At 45.2% G+C, this 16,176-nt stretch overlaps 1 protein-coding gene across 3 annotated transcripts in view; it reads right to left on the reverse strand.

Moving 5' to 3' along the window:
• Positions 1–16,176, reverse strand: part of MBD5 (methyl-CpG binding domain protein 5) — a 125,008-nt gene that overhangs the window by 27,144 nt on the left and 81,688 nt on the right. The window contains exons 5-9 of one of the 3 annotated variants that reach the window (XM_063161548.1): positions 10,340–10,595; positions 9,910–10,044; positions 5,219–5,321; positions 4,658–4,838; positions 410–2,497 (exon numbers count right to left, since the gene is read on the reverse strand). In XM_063161548.1, the coding sequence (XP_063017618.1) occupies positions 410–2,497; positions 4,658–4,838; positions 5,219–5,321; positions 9,910–10,022 (2,485 nt within the window). In that variant the 5' untranslated portion in view covers positions 10,023–10,044; positions 10,340–10,595. Of the gene's footprint in view, positions 1–409; positions 2,498–4,657; positions 4,839–5,218; positions 5,322–9,909; positions 10,596–16,176 lie in introns of all 3 variants that reach the window. The other 2 variants (XM_063161547.1, XM_063161549.1) reach the window with 2 other exon arrangements.

The following is a 16,176-nucleotide window of genomic DNA, read 5'->3' on the forward strand; positions in this document are numbered from 1 at the left end:
GCAGAGGAAAACTCCCCCCTTGTGCAGGATCCCTGCTGCAGCAGAGCCACAGCTGGCACTGCAGGAGGGCTGAGCCCCCATGGGCTGGGGCTGGGACACCACCCTGGCATACAGGGGGACAGGGCATGCTCTGACTCTGGCAGTGGTTTGTTTTTTTTATTTGTACTATTGCATTTGTATTTTTAATTTTCCTAGTAAAGAACTGTTATTCATATTCCCATATCATAGCCTTTTAATCTCAGAAATTATAATAATTCAGAGGGAGACTGTTTACATTTCCCATTTCAGGGCAGGCTCTGCCTTCCTTAGCAGACACCTGCCTTTCCAAACCCAGACAAACATCCAAAACCAGCCACCAGAGATTCCCAAGGACGGAAACCCGCGACAATCCCCTGGCACAGCCACGTACCTGCTTCAGGGCTGCTCTGATTGCAGCTGCTCCCGACGCTCTTGGGGATGCCCGGCGTGGAGGGTGCCTGGAGCCTGGCCTGGGCCGGGCTGGGGTGCAGGGCGTTCCCCAAGGCCATTCCCGCCTGGGGGAGCATCCCGCAGCTCCCGGCCTGCATCTGGTTGAGGAGCCCCGCCAGGTGGTTGGAGGGGGCAGCCCCGGCGCCGGGCCCGAAGCTGGGGCTGGGGGTGGGGTTGGGGCAGGGCAGCCCCGGGGGCAGCGCGGGCTCCGCCAGGTGCAGCTGGGCACCGGGGCAGGGCAGGGCACCGCCGGAGCCCCCGCAGCCCGAGGAACTATTGCTGCTCCCGTGGGAGCTCTGACAACTCATGGACTGCAGGAGCTGCGACATGGAGCTGATGGGGAAGGAGCTTTGACTTGGCTTTCTGATCAAATCGGAGCCGGCTTTGGGAAGGCCAGAGCTGTCCAGCTGAGACTGTCTCAGCAAGCTCAGCACCGTGGTGGTGGGCTGCTTCCTTTTCCTCAGAGGATCCTTTTGCTGAGACATCAATTTATCTCTCAGTGCTGCCCGGCCGCTCTGCCCTTCCGTGGTGGGGAGGAGCACGTTGGCAGCAGGAGGGAACATGGGATTTAAAGTGCTGTGTCCTTCGGTGCTGCCGCCGCTGGCAACAGGTCCAGAATTGCTACTGCTGTTATTGTTGTTACCAGCAAGTTTATTTTGATTTGCTAGCTGTGCTTTGGCTGCTGCTGAGAGTAAACTGCTTGCTGGAAAAGAGGCAGCGTTGTGCTGGTTCAAGATCTGATTTAAAGGCATTCCCAGCAAACCAGGCTGACTCTTCAAGGAACCGCTTCCGGCCGACGCAGCGGGAAAAACGGCATTGTTGGGAGGATTTAACACGTTACTCATTCCAGCAATTAACGGGTTGGGGATGTCCTTGTACTGACTGAGTCCGTCGTGCTTGGTGGAAGGGCTGGATGGCATGGATGGCCTCGGCGACCCTATGGTTGACCTCGGGGACCTGGGAGGGACTTTGATACCGCTGCAGGACGACCCCACGGGAGGCAGCAGGAAGTTTCCGTGATCGGACGAGGTGGAAGAGGAACGCGATCTTTGGGGAGAAGCCTCGATCCTCGCCATGCCGGGCGCCATGGCGTGAACGGGGGACGTCACCGGCGAGGGGGACAGCGACGTCGACGCCGAGTGCTGAACCCTTTGGACGTGAGCGCCATGGTTGATGTGGGCGGGTTTGACGGTGGGCAGGGGCAGGTTGCTGGGCAGGGGCACCACGGCGGGGGGCATGCTTACATTCATCACGGGTACCTGAGAGTGGACACTCGAGTGGAACGTGGTGGGGTTCATGATCACGGGGTTCTGGTTCGGCGGCTTGCTGGGAATGGGGTCCAGAATGCCAAGCGGATCCTTCTCGGATGTTAATGGCTTTTTCTGAAGAGCACAAGAAGGCGGTGGAGGAGGCGGGGGTGGGCCTTGGGGGGGTTTATGGTGGAACATTGCTCGTGGTATTTCCATACCGGCCGAAAAGTTACACAGGGGTTTTTTCATGACCGGGCTCTTGGTGGTCAGGGTGGGGGAAAGAGGTATATTAGTCCTTCCAGCCATTGCACAGGATGACTGTATGGGAGAGCCGTGGAGCATGACTGACGGCGGGGACAGCGGCGTCCTGGTCATGTGGATGGGACTGGAGTTGGGCGCTCCGTGAAAACTGGGATTGTTCCTCGTGAAGACGTCGGGGCTCCCGAGAGGGTCGGTCCTGGGCGAGATGGAGCCGTCCCCGTAGATCTGCGACCCCGAGGACGCCGGGCTGGGCATCCCCCCGTGGCTGCCGCGGTACGGAGACTTCTGCCCCAGTTCATTGCTCCCCAATCTCTGCCTGGGATAGGCAGGATGGAGCTCTGCTTGCTGGCTTCCAGCCATTTCTTGCACATAAAGCCTACCCATGGCATTAGATGCCCCCATCATCAACTTGAAAGGAGTCTTACATTCCGGCATCACAGAATTTGTAATTCCTTCATGCGATTTATTCCTCATCGACCTTGGAGTTGCTGCTCGGGTGGGAACTACTGGCGTTGCACCTGGCGTGGGAAACACACAACAGTTACTACTGGTTGCAAATCCAGTGCGCCACGTTTCAGGGCAAAGCTGCTGAGGGTGAAAACATTCCCAAAAAGCTCAGGGAGCCTTTGGCTAAACTTTTGCTTCAGCAGAAATAAACCCTGAATCTCCAAGCTGGAGCGGTGCCTGTCCCCAACTCCACAGCTGTAATTCCATATCCCACAGAAACATGGACCATTTGGAACCTTTTTCCTTGCCTTTTGCCTTTTCCAAGCAAGCCTCCTGCATCTCCAGCATCCCCCCTCTGGCAGGAGGAGAGGGATGGCTGTGGCAGGGAAAAGGAGCCTCTGGCACCATCTATTGAGGACAGGAGGAACAAAGCCTGTCCAGGATTGAGACTCAATTCCCACAGAAAAGCTCCTGTCCCAAATGCTGCCCCTAATGAGGCATCCTGAATGTTTCTGTTTCTTTTCAGGATAGAAGCCTTGGGGATATTTGCACATGATGGAAAAATTCCCTGTAAATCCCACTTTTGAGGCTACACCTTCCAACAAACAAAAGACCACTTTCCATCTTTATTTAAAGAGATTTTTCACCAATATTTTACTTCCAAGCACAAGTTTAGCTCCAAGTCTGGGGGAATTTCTGCCAGTTTTGCAGCTCTGGGAATTTGCAATTCAGCTTGCAGTGCTTGGCAGGCAGGCTCTGGATGTGCAAAATTCAACTGGAATTGGGAGTTTAAAATTCTGTGTTCAAATGAACTCAGAGGTGCCTTGGAATTCCTCTACTCATCTTCCCTTCAGCCTGGTCAGACAGCACTGACAATTCTGCCTTCATCCTATTTGCTCCAATGTGAGAGAAACAAACATTTCCCCTGTCCCAAAATACAACCGAAGTCTCATTTAGGGGATAAAACTAAAGGCTGAACTGTAAAATACAATAATTATGAGAGGCCTCACCTTGAGTGCTGGAAATAAGCAAATGGTCACTTATAAATGTGAAAAAGTTTTGCTTACAGGGAGTTTTATTGGGGAATTTTCTTCTTTGCTTATGTACAAAATTCTGATTGACAGAGAAAGTAAGAGCACAGAAATATATAAATTACCTCGATTTTGCAGATTTTTTGAAAACAGGAATTTAATTTAAGTACTACTCATTGACAAAAATTAAGCAGGGAAATGTATAGAAACTTGGGAAATTCCACTGACACTTAAAACCAAAATTAGACTGAATAAATTTTCAAGAAAAGTTTTAAATCCTAAATTTCAATGTGAAAAGGCAGGGGCACATCAGTACTATGAACAGCATGGATCTGTTAGCACTGGCACTTCTCTAAAATTTATTATTTCTTGGTTTTCTTGTATTTTTCCCCTTGGAAGTGGGAAAAGCAGCTGGCCAGGTGCTCTCACAGCAATGAGGGGTGGAGGGAGCTCAGGCCTTTTCCCAGGAGCTGCAACCCCAGAGTACAAAATTATAAAATCAGCCCCTTCCCTCCTTTGTCCTGCCCACTGGGATTTGTCATTCTCTTCAGGACCTGTTCCTGTGATCCTGACAAAGTCCCCAGTTTTGGGTGAATTTCTGGGTTTGGAGCTGTTTCAGTGCTAACTTTGCTTTCACTCCAGGCCTCAGGGAACCCCCTTGGTTTTACACTTTTGTTTGGAGAGTACCTGTCAACTTCAGCCACCAACAAATTTCCTCACTTTTTTTATTGATGGGGATAATTAAAATGCTAATCCAGGTTGGTGGCCAAAAATAATCCTTGGGAAATGACAGTGGAGATCTCCTCTTGCTGTCTATTCTCCTTTACAATACAATTTCCCATTTAGCCAAGTCCTTAGCCACATCCTAATCCCTTCATAATCACTTTATTCTGCTCCTCTAATTTCCCATGTGACAGAATATCAGACATATTACTACAGTTCCAAAAGATGAGAGCTAATGTATTTTCTTTGTCTAGAACAATCTGATATCTTTTCCAAGAAAATCATGCTCTTAGTCTGGGCTGACCTGCTTTTAGACTCATTTTCTATCTCCCTCCATCTCTGCCTACTCCCTTTATTTATTCCTTCGATCTGCTTATTATTGCACTTGTGGTCAGACTTTGGGGGTGGTTTTGCACAGTAATTATGTGAATACAAATCAGATTATTCCATGATTCTGCATGATTTCATTTTACTCACTTGTTCCACCACCAGGACTAGTTAGAACCAGTGAAGGATGTGGTGCTTCCATGCTTTTGTGAAGTGTAGCCACAGCAATAATTTTCCTTTTGTGAATGCATAGTTTGGTGACATCTTCGTCCGCTTTAACATCTTCAGCAGTTCTCTGCTTCACAGCAGCTCCAGGATCAAAATTAAAGACCTGGCAGTGAAAATTCCAGAGTTTAAAAGAATGACTACAGGCAGCAAAGTCACCAAATTCACATAAATTCACATAATTTAAGAATTTTATATGGAGTATAGAGGAATTCTCCTCTGTTCCTTACTGCTCCTATACTGCCCAAGGGATTCCCCGACAGGACGTTTGGAAACAACAAATAAAAAATGAATATATTTATAATAACTGAGTCAGATCCTCTGCAAGAGGGGCTAAGGCAGAGGGGAGCTGAATTTTATATTTTAAAGTCTAACTTTGAGTGGACACCACTTATTTTAGAGATGATCTGAACAGAGTTTGAGTCACCAGCACGGGCAGCTGATAAATATTATTGCACCTAGATCCACAATGATGCTGTGCTTTACCTTGGGAAGAACAAGAGGACATTCTAGGCCACACTTGCACGTTCCATCAGTCAGCAAGTAAGTCTTCACCTGCTCCAAGCAGGATAATAAAGACCCACTGGGACTGCAAAGGAACAGAAATGATGAATACAAGCTCTTGGATAGGTCAGGACTTGTATCTGCTCACAAGGACAGTGGGTAAAATCACCTTTCATATTTTTTTTTCTCACAGCACTTCTTGCTTTTATTCAAGAATTGAGATAATAATTACAAAAAAAAAAAAAAAACCAACAAAAACAAAACAAAACAACAAAACCCCCAAACATATTTTAAAGGAAACAAAATTGTTGTAGCTGGGTCCCTTTGATGCACAATGTTTGGTTTCATTCAGCTAAAATTTTGACCTTCTCACTGAAAGTAAGAAATATTACACCAAGGAGCCAGGCCAGCCAGCTCCTGACAAACTGCACTTGGATTTCTCCAACTCCCACCAGAAAATCATTATCTCCACTTCCCAAAATAGGACACTGGGAACTCTGTTATGGCAAAATCACTAATTCATAATATAAAAAAAACCTTCTCGTGTCCCCAGCCTGTAACTTGCAGATTGCTCTTTACTGCTGGGCCAGCTGAACTGTTTATCCTGAATAAAACACTGGTTATTAATGGCAGCTGTAAATAGCCCTAATTCAAACAAAAAACAGCTCAAGTGGAATAGTTTGGATCACAAAAACACTCCTGACTCAAAATTCCAAGCTGTGAGGAACTCTGGTGCTTAGAATCCAAGCCATAAACACCTCATCCTGCACGAGTCACATCTAAAGCAACATCCGCAAGTGACATTTCAAGTCCTGCTGACAGTTTAAATAAGTCATTTCTTTGCCAGGCATGCCCTGAAATAGTTATTTTTGGGAGAAGTGCTCAGGTTGAATCTGTGTAGCAGTGACAGCTTGGAGGGTGAGGAAGATGAAAGAGCAATCTAAAAATAAAGGTCCAGGTCTGGTGACTGGTCAGGAGTCAAACCCTCCCTGCCTGAAATCCTTGGGGAGCAGGGGGAAACTGCTCTTTGCTTTGATTTATTTTCATTGCAGCAGGATCCTGGCTGATCCCTTTGGATGCTCCCACCTGTCCTGACCATGCTGAGCCCAAACTCCACCCTGGAGGATGGAACAGCTTCTCAAGGGAGAATCCCACCCTGACATTTGCTCTGCACCATCCCATCCACACCCAAAATCCCTCCAGACACTTCCTGTGATCCTTAAAACCTCCTGTTGAAAGGCATTTCTGGGAATATGCTCTGCACTGAGGATGCTGTTTTATTTGCCTTGGCTAAAAAAGGCTCCTTTTCCTGGGGTATTTTTGGGAAAAAAGTGATTTTAAATAACCCTGGTGTGCTGTTTGCCTGGGCACACACGCTCCAGGAGATGCTGCAGTGAAAAGGAGTGTGCTGCCAACCAGGGAGTGGGAAGGAAGGTCAAGCACTGAATCTCTGGGATCCAGCATTCCTACTGCACACACAGGCAGGGCTATTTATCCACAAAACACAAATAAATTTTAAAAAGGGCCATTTTTTCCCCATTTCTACCTTGATCCTGGGCTCAGCTGTAACTGCAAAGTCTCTTGTGTGCGCACAGAGTTATTGACACTTCCGTAACACAAAGGATAACCCAAAGCTTCTTTTGTAGGAAATTGCCACAAAATCATGGAATTGCAGACTCTTTGGCTTGGGAAGGAGCTGAAGCTCAGCTGATTCCAGCCCTGGAATCACCTCCCACCATCCCAGGCTCCCCATCAGCCTGGCCCTGGACACTTGCAGGGATGATTTAGGCCACACTTAGCAGCTCTGTTTTGCTAAGAAAAACCCTGAGAGTCAACTCAGTGCTTCTAGCAGGTAATGAAAACCAGTTAATGAATGGATTTAATCTTGATTTAATCCAAAGCAACTGCTGACAGCTGACAGGAAAGCATCTGTGCTTTCCAAGGAGGCACAAACACAGAGTCTTTATTCAGCTGGGATCATCTATTCCACTTGAATCATGTCAGATCTTAATATATCCACTAATTTTTCCCTGGGATAGCTGTGGAGTCAATATTGTTTGACCTTTCCTTGCCTCCAGGAAGGCTGTGCACGCTGGCAGGGCAGAGAGGAGCTTGTGGAAACTCAGTCCTGGGGGATTCAGCTGCCCTCAGAGCCCTGGGGATGCTCCATGGCAGGCAGAGATTGGATTATTGCACTCCCACCTTCCCAAGCAACCCCTCCTGCTCTGGGCCGTGCACACACAGGAGTGCAAAACACTTTTATTCATCAGAAACTCTGAGAAAGTGACCAGAAAATTCACCAAGGAATGGAAAAATGCATTGGAAAACTTGGGAAGAGGGCAGTAAAGAGCTTCAGTAATGCTGTTGTGTAAAACTTGTTAGGGCTGTGGAAAATGAAGTTCAAAAGCTGAGTGTGATAATCAGGTAAATAAAAGTATCAGAAAATTCACCAAGGAATTAAAAAATTCATTGGAAAACTTGGGAGGAGGGTAGGAATAACATGAGCTTCCCCAAAGCTGTTGTGTAAAACTTGTTAGGGCTGTGGAAATGAAGTTTAAAACCTGAGTGGGATCATCAGGTTCATAAAAGCTCCAGAAAATTCACCAAGGAATAAAAAAATACATTGGAAAAATCATCAGGTAAATAAAAGTACCAGAAAATTCACCTAGGAATAAAAAAATACATCGGAAAACTTGGGAAGAGGGCAGGAATAACATGAGCTTCCCCAAAGCTCATGTTGTGTAAAACTTGTTAGGGCTGTGGAAATGAAGTTCAAAAGCTGAGTGGGATTATCAGGTAAATAAAAGTACCAGAAAAATCACCAAAGAATAAAAAAATACACTGAAAAACTTGGGAAGAGGGCAGTAAAGAGCTTCATTAATGCTGTTGTGTAGAACTTTTTAGGGTTGTGGAAAATCAAGTTCAAAAGCTGAGTGGGGTCACCAGGTAAATAAACTACCAGAAAACTCACTATTCAGAAAATTGTAAGAAAAAAAATTATAAAATAATATTATAAAATAAATCCCATAGAATCATGGAATTCAAAGACTAAAAAAATACATTGGAAAATGGCAGGAGTAACATTTACTTCTCCAAAGCTGTTGTGTAAAACTTTTTAGGGTTGTGGAAAATCAAATTCAAAAGCTGACTGAGGTCATCAGGTACAAAAACTATCAGAAAACTCACTTTTCAGAAAATTGTAAGAAACTGTCACAAAACCATGGAATTCAAAGAACAAAAAAAAATCCATTGGAAAACTTGGGAAGAGGGCAGGAATAACATGAGCTTCTCCAAAGCTGTTGTGTAAAACTTGTTAGGGCTGGGGGAAATTAAGTTTAAAAGCTGAGTGGGGTCATCAGGTACCCAAAAATATCAAAGTATTATTTTCCTGATGTCTGGATACAGAGATTATTGGGGAAAAAACCCCTAATCCACAACTTTTCCTTTCCCATTGACCTGCAAGTGAGGCAGAGGCCCAGGGAATGGGAGCTGCAATGAGGAATACAAGGGCAGGCTGGTTTCTCTGCCATGGGCTGGGGTTCATTCTGCTCAAGGAAAACACAACCAAGAAATCCTGCAGTGCATCTGAGCCTTCATGGTAGCTCAGGGTAAAACTGGAGTGTGCTCTGGCTCATTAAAGGCTTTTGTATTGGTAATACACAAAATGTTGAGAGAAGTGGTTATTTTAATCACAGAACAGTGGAAGAAATTTAAACAAATAACTGAGTGATAATCACAAATTTGTGTGATGCAAACCCAATGCACCCACATTTTATAAAGCTAACTTTGATCTTTTTTCCAATAACATTTAATTTAGGCTCTCTTTGTCTGAACACATTTATTTCATAGCAATTTCAATGCATTTCTTTGTGACCATTCCAGGGCAAAGCAAAAAAAAAAAAAAAAAAAATCCAATAAACTAAGAAAATAAACAAGTAAAGTAACTAAAAGTTTGGATTTGGGTTTATGTTCTTGGGTTTTTTCCCATGTGAGAAATGTGAGGGATCCATAAAAGCTGGAGAATGTCAGTGATAGTGAACACAGAACCTTCATGGGCATAAAAATGAGTTTGGAGCTATTGATGGTCACATGAGTTAAATTTACTTGGAAAAGAATCACAAAATCATGGAATGGTTTGGGTTGGGAGGGATCTAAAGCTCATCCAGTTCCAACAACATCTCCCACTGTCCCAGGCTGCTCCAAGCCCCAGTGTCCAACCTGGCCTGGGACACTTCCAGGGATCCAGGGACAGCCACAGCTGCTCTGGGAATCCCATCCCAGCCCAACTTTACTTGGAAAAGAATCACAAAATCATGGAATGGTTTGAGTTGGGAGGGATCTAAAGCTCATCCAGCTCCAACCCCAGCCCAGGGACACCTCCCACCATCCCAGGCTGCTCCAAGCCCTGTCCAGCCTGGCCTGGGACACTTCCAGGGATCCAGGGGCAGCCCCTTCTCTGGGAGTCCCATCCCAGCCCCTCCCCACCCTCCCAGGCAGGAATTCCTTCCCAAAACCCCACCTACATCTCCCCTCCTTCACCTTCCCAGACCATCTTGTGCCTGAGGAACAAGTCCTGGACGTTTCAGAGCAGAAGGAAGGAGCTGAGACAGAACTCCCTGCACGTCCTGGCTAAAGTGCACCAAAGCCCAGCCCAGCCCCTGGGGTGGCCTTACCTGATGTAGAGAACTCCACTTTGGTCCACCCTCCGCTGCCAACCAACGGGAACTTGCACTGCTGGTGGCCCTCCATCCGTGTCCCCTCCGTCACACTCCTTCCCACCATTCATTTTCCTGTTTCTGGTTATGAGTCTTCAGAGATATCAACAGGAAGGTGATATCCTTTTACTACATGTCATCCTGGCCTCCCAAAGCAGGCCCTGCAGCACAGCTTCCCCCAAATCCTACAAAGTGCATCGGGAGGCTCCAGCTCAGTTTGAAACCAAGTCCTTAAAAGTGGCCATTTTGGTTAATGAGTCACTTTCCCATTATAATCCACATTAAATATGCAATGTTTAACTCCTTATATATTCATAAGGATGAACTATATAGATAAAAATTAGTGCTTCCAACTTGGGAAAATCATAATTCACCAATCCTTTGTTACCTGTCAGAAAGGAGAATGGGGAAAAGGAGAATTTCTAGTTCAACAGCATGATGGCTCCAAGCTTGATGACTGTCTCAGATAACTTGTGTTTTGTGAAAGCTCGTCTCATTTTTATAAATATGAGTCAGATCCAATACCTCCAGGTATTACACCCTTTATATGCCACATTCTTTTTGTTTTCTTTTTTATCTTCTGGTCATGATCCAAGTTGTCTTCTTGAGGTTCTTGGCTGACTCCTTGGCTCCAATCAAACAGCCTGAAAGACAAAGATGTGGGAGACACGTGAGCTCTCCTCTCCAGCCTTGCAGCCCAGTGCAGCAACTCAGGGAGATGTTTACAGCTGCAGCCATTTCCAGAGCTCCAAATCAAAGTTTTAAATGTCAATGGAACCATCAAAACAAGGCTCAGAGCAAACAGAATCCTGCCAGCATTTTCTATTTATACGTGGATGTAATTGAGCTACATCTTAAAAGCTACAAGAGTGCAAGTGCTGTTAAATAGTTGATGTGGAGTTTGGGTGAATTAAGGGATGCATCTTTTCACTGAATATTTTCACATATGCTTCTGTTCACAACCATCACAGATGACTAAATTAATGCCCTTTAAAAATTGTTTAGAAAACTGAATGAATTTCATATGAGGGAAGCTGCTTCCAGGCTTTGGTAATATCCATAAAAATGCAAACCTCCTGCATTTCGACTGAATTAAAATATTCATCCCACCAAAAAATTGGGTAATAAAAAGGGAAAAGCCAGCAGCAGTGACTGATCTCTGAATACCTTTGAAACAATCTGAATATCCTCAGGAATAATTCCCCTCAGAGATTTCCTCTCATGACAGAAGCTGAGTCATTCCCCCCAAAATAGGTTTTTTCAAGCTGACCAGGTGAGACTTAACACTTGAGACCGGACATTTTATTAAGGTGAGACAAATGTGGAATATGGGATTTAAATAGTAAATACACCAGAAAAAGGCAACAATCCTAAATCCAAATACAGGAAAGGCAACAATCCTAAATCCAAATATAGGATGGCATGCTGACTGCTGTAGCAACCTCATTAGGAGAGTTTATTTGGAATCAGGTGTCAATCCTGCCTTATTCCCAACACTAGCATTATGCCAACATGTTAAAACATAATAAATGTTATAGACCTGACTGATTTTAATAAGAAAAGGGTTTTTTTTTTTAAAGCCAGAAATGGAACATAAAGACATTTCTGCAATAACACCACATTACATCTATATTTAACAGTAATAACAGCTCCTTCCTTCAAGACCACTAAAGGAAGACTACAGAGGCATAAATATAGTCCTGGAAAATATTCCCTTAAGTACCCTCATGCAGAACATTCCCTTTAGAAGTGCTGCTTAGAAATGTAAAGTTCCAAATGCTCCAAAAATAAAAAAAAACCTCACCAGGGTATTTCCAAGCAGGCTGTGGATAAAAGGAGCTGGTTGGCCAGACCCCCTTCACTCAAGGGCTGGAATCTAAATTGGCCAAAGGCTGGAATCTTGGATGGTGCAGGAAGGTTGAAAAACCATAAAGAAAAACTTTATAAAATCAAACCTGCTCTGTTATAGCAGGAGCTGGCCTGTCATTGCTTCCAGGGCAAGCTGGCACTCAGCAGGTTCCCAGGTGAAAGCAATCCTGCTGTGAGCAGGTCCTTAACACAACAATCTATTGCTGGGTGAAAAACAACTTACACCTGTGTATAAACTGGTTTTGATTATTGCTGGGTGAAAAACAACTTACACCTGTGTATAAACTGGTTTTGATTATTGCTGGGTGAAAAACAACTTACACCTGTGTATAAACTGGTTTTGATTATTGCTGGGTGAAAAACAACTTACACCTGTACACAAACTGGTTTTGCTTATTCCTGGGTCATAAACAACTTACACCTTTAAAAACTGTTTTTGCTTATTCCTGAGTGAAAAACAACTTATACCTGTATATCAACTGGTTTTGCCTATTCCTGGGTCAAAACCAACTTACACCTTTATAAACTGTTTTTGCTTATTTTTGGGTGAAAAACAACTTACACCTGTATAAAGGGGTTTTGATTATTGCCAGGTGAAAAACAACTTACACCTGTATATAAACTGGTTTTGTTTATTCCTGGGTCAAAATCAACTTACACCTTTATATTCTGGTTTTGCTTATTCCTGAGTGAAAAACAACTTACACCTGTATAAAGGGCTTTTGCTTATTGCTGGGTGAGAGTAACTTACACCTGTGTATAACCTAGTGTTGCTTATTCCTAGATGAAAATCAACTTACACCAGTATATCAACTGGTTTTGATTATTGCTGGGTGAAAAACAACTTACACCTGTATATAAACTAGTTGTGCTTATTGCTGGGTTAAAATCAACTTATCCCTGTGTTAACTGTTTTTGCTTATTGCTGGGTTAAAATCAACTTACACCTGTAGAAACTGTTTCTGTTTATTCCTGAGTGAAAAACAACTTACACCTGTATAAAGTGGTTTTGCTTATTCCTGGGTTAAAATCAACTTACACCTTTATAAAACTGGTTTTGCTTATTCCTGAGTGAAAAACAACTTACACCTTCATAAACTGTTTTTGCTTATTCCTGGGTTAAAATCAACTTACACCTTTATAAACTGGTTTTGCTTATTGCTAGGTGAGAAACAGCTTACACCAGGATATCAACTAGTTTTGCCTATTGTTGGGTCAAAAACAATTTACACCTTTATAAACTGTTTTTGCTTATTCCTGATTAAAAAACAACTTACACCTGTGTAAAGTGGTTTTGTTTATTGCTGGGTGAGAATAACTTAAACCTGTGTATAAACTAGTTTTGCTTATTCCTAGATGAAAATCAACTTACACCTGTATATCAACTATCTTTGGTTATTGCTGGGTGAAAAACAACTTACACCTGTATTTCAACTGGTTTTGATTATTGCTGGGTGAAAAACACCTTACACCTGTGTATAAACTGGTTTTACAGATTGCTGGGTGAAAAACACCTTACACCTGTGTATAAACTGGTTTTACAGATTGCTGGGTGAAAAACACCTTACGCCTGTGTATAAACTGGTTTTACAGATTGCTGGGTGAAAATCAGCTTACACCTGTATATAAACTGGTTTTGCTTACTCCTGGGTTAAAATCAACTTACACCTGTATAAGCTGCCTACACACCTTAGATAGAAAAATGAAAACTATCTCTCACCAACAACTTCTCCTGCATCAGGAGTTTGAGTGACCAATCAGTACAGAATAATAACTTGTAAATTACCAATAAAGTAATTGGCAATGAAGCTCCTGACCAATTGGAGCCACACATGAGGTCAGCAGAACTGTATGAAAAGCAGCTGTGTGAATCAAGAATAAAGGGCTTTTCCACCATGCAGAAAATGGGGTCTGTGTGATTTATTCCCATCCGTGGAGGCTCTTCCCAACCTCAATGAGTGTGATTCCAGCTTTCCTGCAGGCTGGAGGCTGCTGGAGTGGGCTGGCCCTGCTCTGCAGGATCTGATCCACGTTCCCGAGCATCCCAAGGGCTGCAATCCTCGGCCAGCCCAGGGTGGGGAAGGGACAGGGGCTGCTGAGCTCCTGCCCCACCAAGGTCACCCAGGATGTCCCATGGACACCTTGTCATGCCACAATCCACCCTGTAATCCCTCAGGCTGCCACACAGCAATAGGATTTGGAGAGCTCTTGGCAACAGTTCAGGGCTCACTCAGGTTTTCAGTTCAGAAATTTGGGGGTTTGAGAGGTTTTATCCTGATTAAGGAGGGAGCAGATGAGGCTTCATCAAAAGCAGGCCAGAATTTCCATGCTGAAATTCCATCATAAGCCACACATGGGAAGTCCCTGGGTGTTATTTAATTAATTTAATAACACCACACAACTCCAAGCTCTACTGGAGCAGAGATTTACAACAACAGGAGCAGAGGGAACGGCCTCAGGCTGGCCCAGGGCAGCTCAGGGGGGGCACAGCAGGAATTTCCCCATGGAAAGGGGGCTCAGGGATTGGAGCTGCCCAGGGAGGTTTGCAGTGCCCATCCCTGGGGGTGTCCCAGCAATTCTGGAGGTGGCACTCAGGACAAGGTGGGGATGGGCACAGCTGGGACTTTGGGACCTTGGAGCTCTTTTCCAGCCTCATTTCTGGGATCCTGAGCACCAGAATCCCCAAGGCTTTTCCCAGAAGGGAATATCCATCAACCCAACCCCAGCAGCAGAGGTGTCCCTGCCCCAGCCCCTTCTGGCAGGGAATATTTTGTGTTCCCCCACAGCCCCAAACCCCTCACACCAACAACAGAAAAGGAGCCCTGGAAGTCCTTAAAGTCCCATTTTTGCATCTTGGGGGAAAATTCTTCCAGGCAAGGGTGGTCAGGCCAACAACAAAAGAGGAGTCCTGGAAGTCCCTTAAAGTCCCATTTTTGCATTTTGGGGGGGGTGGGAAATTCTTCCTGGCAAGGGTGCTCAGGCCTTGGCAGGAGCTGCCCAGGGAGGTTTGCAGTGCCCATCCCTGGAGGTGTCCCAGGAATTCTGGAGGTGGCACTCAGGACAAGGTGGGGATGGGCACAGCTGGGACTTTGGGACCTTGGAGCTCTTTTCCAGCCTCATTTCTGGGATCATGACCACCAGAATCCCCAAGGCTTTTCCCAGAAGGGAATATCCATCAACCCAACCCCAGCAGCAGAGGTGTCCCTGCCCCAGCCCCTTCTGGCAGGGAATATTTTGTGTTCCCCCACAGCCCCAAACCCCTCACATTAACAACAGTAAAGGAGTCCTAAAAGGAGCCCCATTTTTGCATTTTGGGGGGGAAATTCTTCCTGGCAAGGATGCTCAGGCCAACAACAAAAGAGGAGTCCTGGAAGCACTTAAAGTCCCATTTTTGCATTTTGGGGGGGAAATTCTTCTGGCAAGGGTGCCCAGGGAGGTTTGCAGTGCCCATCCCTGGAGGTGTCCCAGGAATTCTGGAGGTGGCACTGAGTGCTCTGGGCTGGGGACAAGGCTGGGATGGGCACAGCTGGGTTTCCATGGTCCTGGAGGGTTTTTCCAGCCCCAGGGATCTGGGATTCTGTGACTGCAGAGCCCCCTCACCCCCTGATGGACCACTTGCCCCTTTCCCATCCCAGCACTCTCTGAAGTATTTTGGACTGGGATGCAAAGGAGTTGGGTTTTGGACCAAGCCCAAAGGACCCTGGACACTGGAAGGAATCCACAGGGCTGATTTCCATCAGCCATGGAATAAATCCCTCTCCTCAGTGATCTCCTGGCAGCTCCAGACAAGCCCTGTTATCTCACCACAGCTTCCCACATCCGAGGCAGTGACTGCTTTCTGCCCCGTGCCAGCACATCATGTTTAGATTTGTTTTGCAGTCCAGTTCCATTAGGATATCCTTCACAAGATTTCACTGCACAACTATGCAAAACTGCACGGAATTCCTTCCCCCTTTAGCCCCCTCATCCCCTTCCCCACACAGAAAACTTCTCCTTCATTTTCATCTGCTGCAAGTGTGGTTTCAATTTTTAATGGGACTCTCTCCCTTTTTCTGAAATGTTGGATTTCAGGCAGCCTCTTTGCACACTCAGCTGCTAATATTTACTTTAACAATTTCTGAGTCAAGTGGGAAAAACAGAAAAACTCGATAGGATGTAAGAAGAAATTTAAATTAGATATTAATTGTCTGCATTCCAACTTATGATATCAATAATATTTATTTTATTAGTAAGTGGATGTTGAGCCAATTAAGACAAATTTTGACAGGTTGATATTGCAAATCATGGAATGGTTTGGGTTAGAAAGACCTTAAAGCCCATTTTGTGCCATCTCCAGGGACACCTTCAGCTATCCCA

This window comes from Melospiza melodia, chromosome 8 (genome assembly GCF_035770615.1).
Source record: "Melospiza melodia melodia isolate bMelMel2 chromosome 8, bMelMel2.pri, whole genome shotgun sequence".
NCBI classification, from domain to species: domain Eukaryota; kingdom Metazoa; phylum Chordata; class Aves; order Passeriformes; family Passerellidae; genus Melospiza; species Melospiza melodia.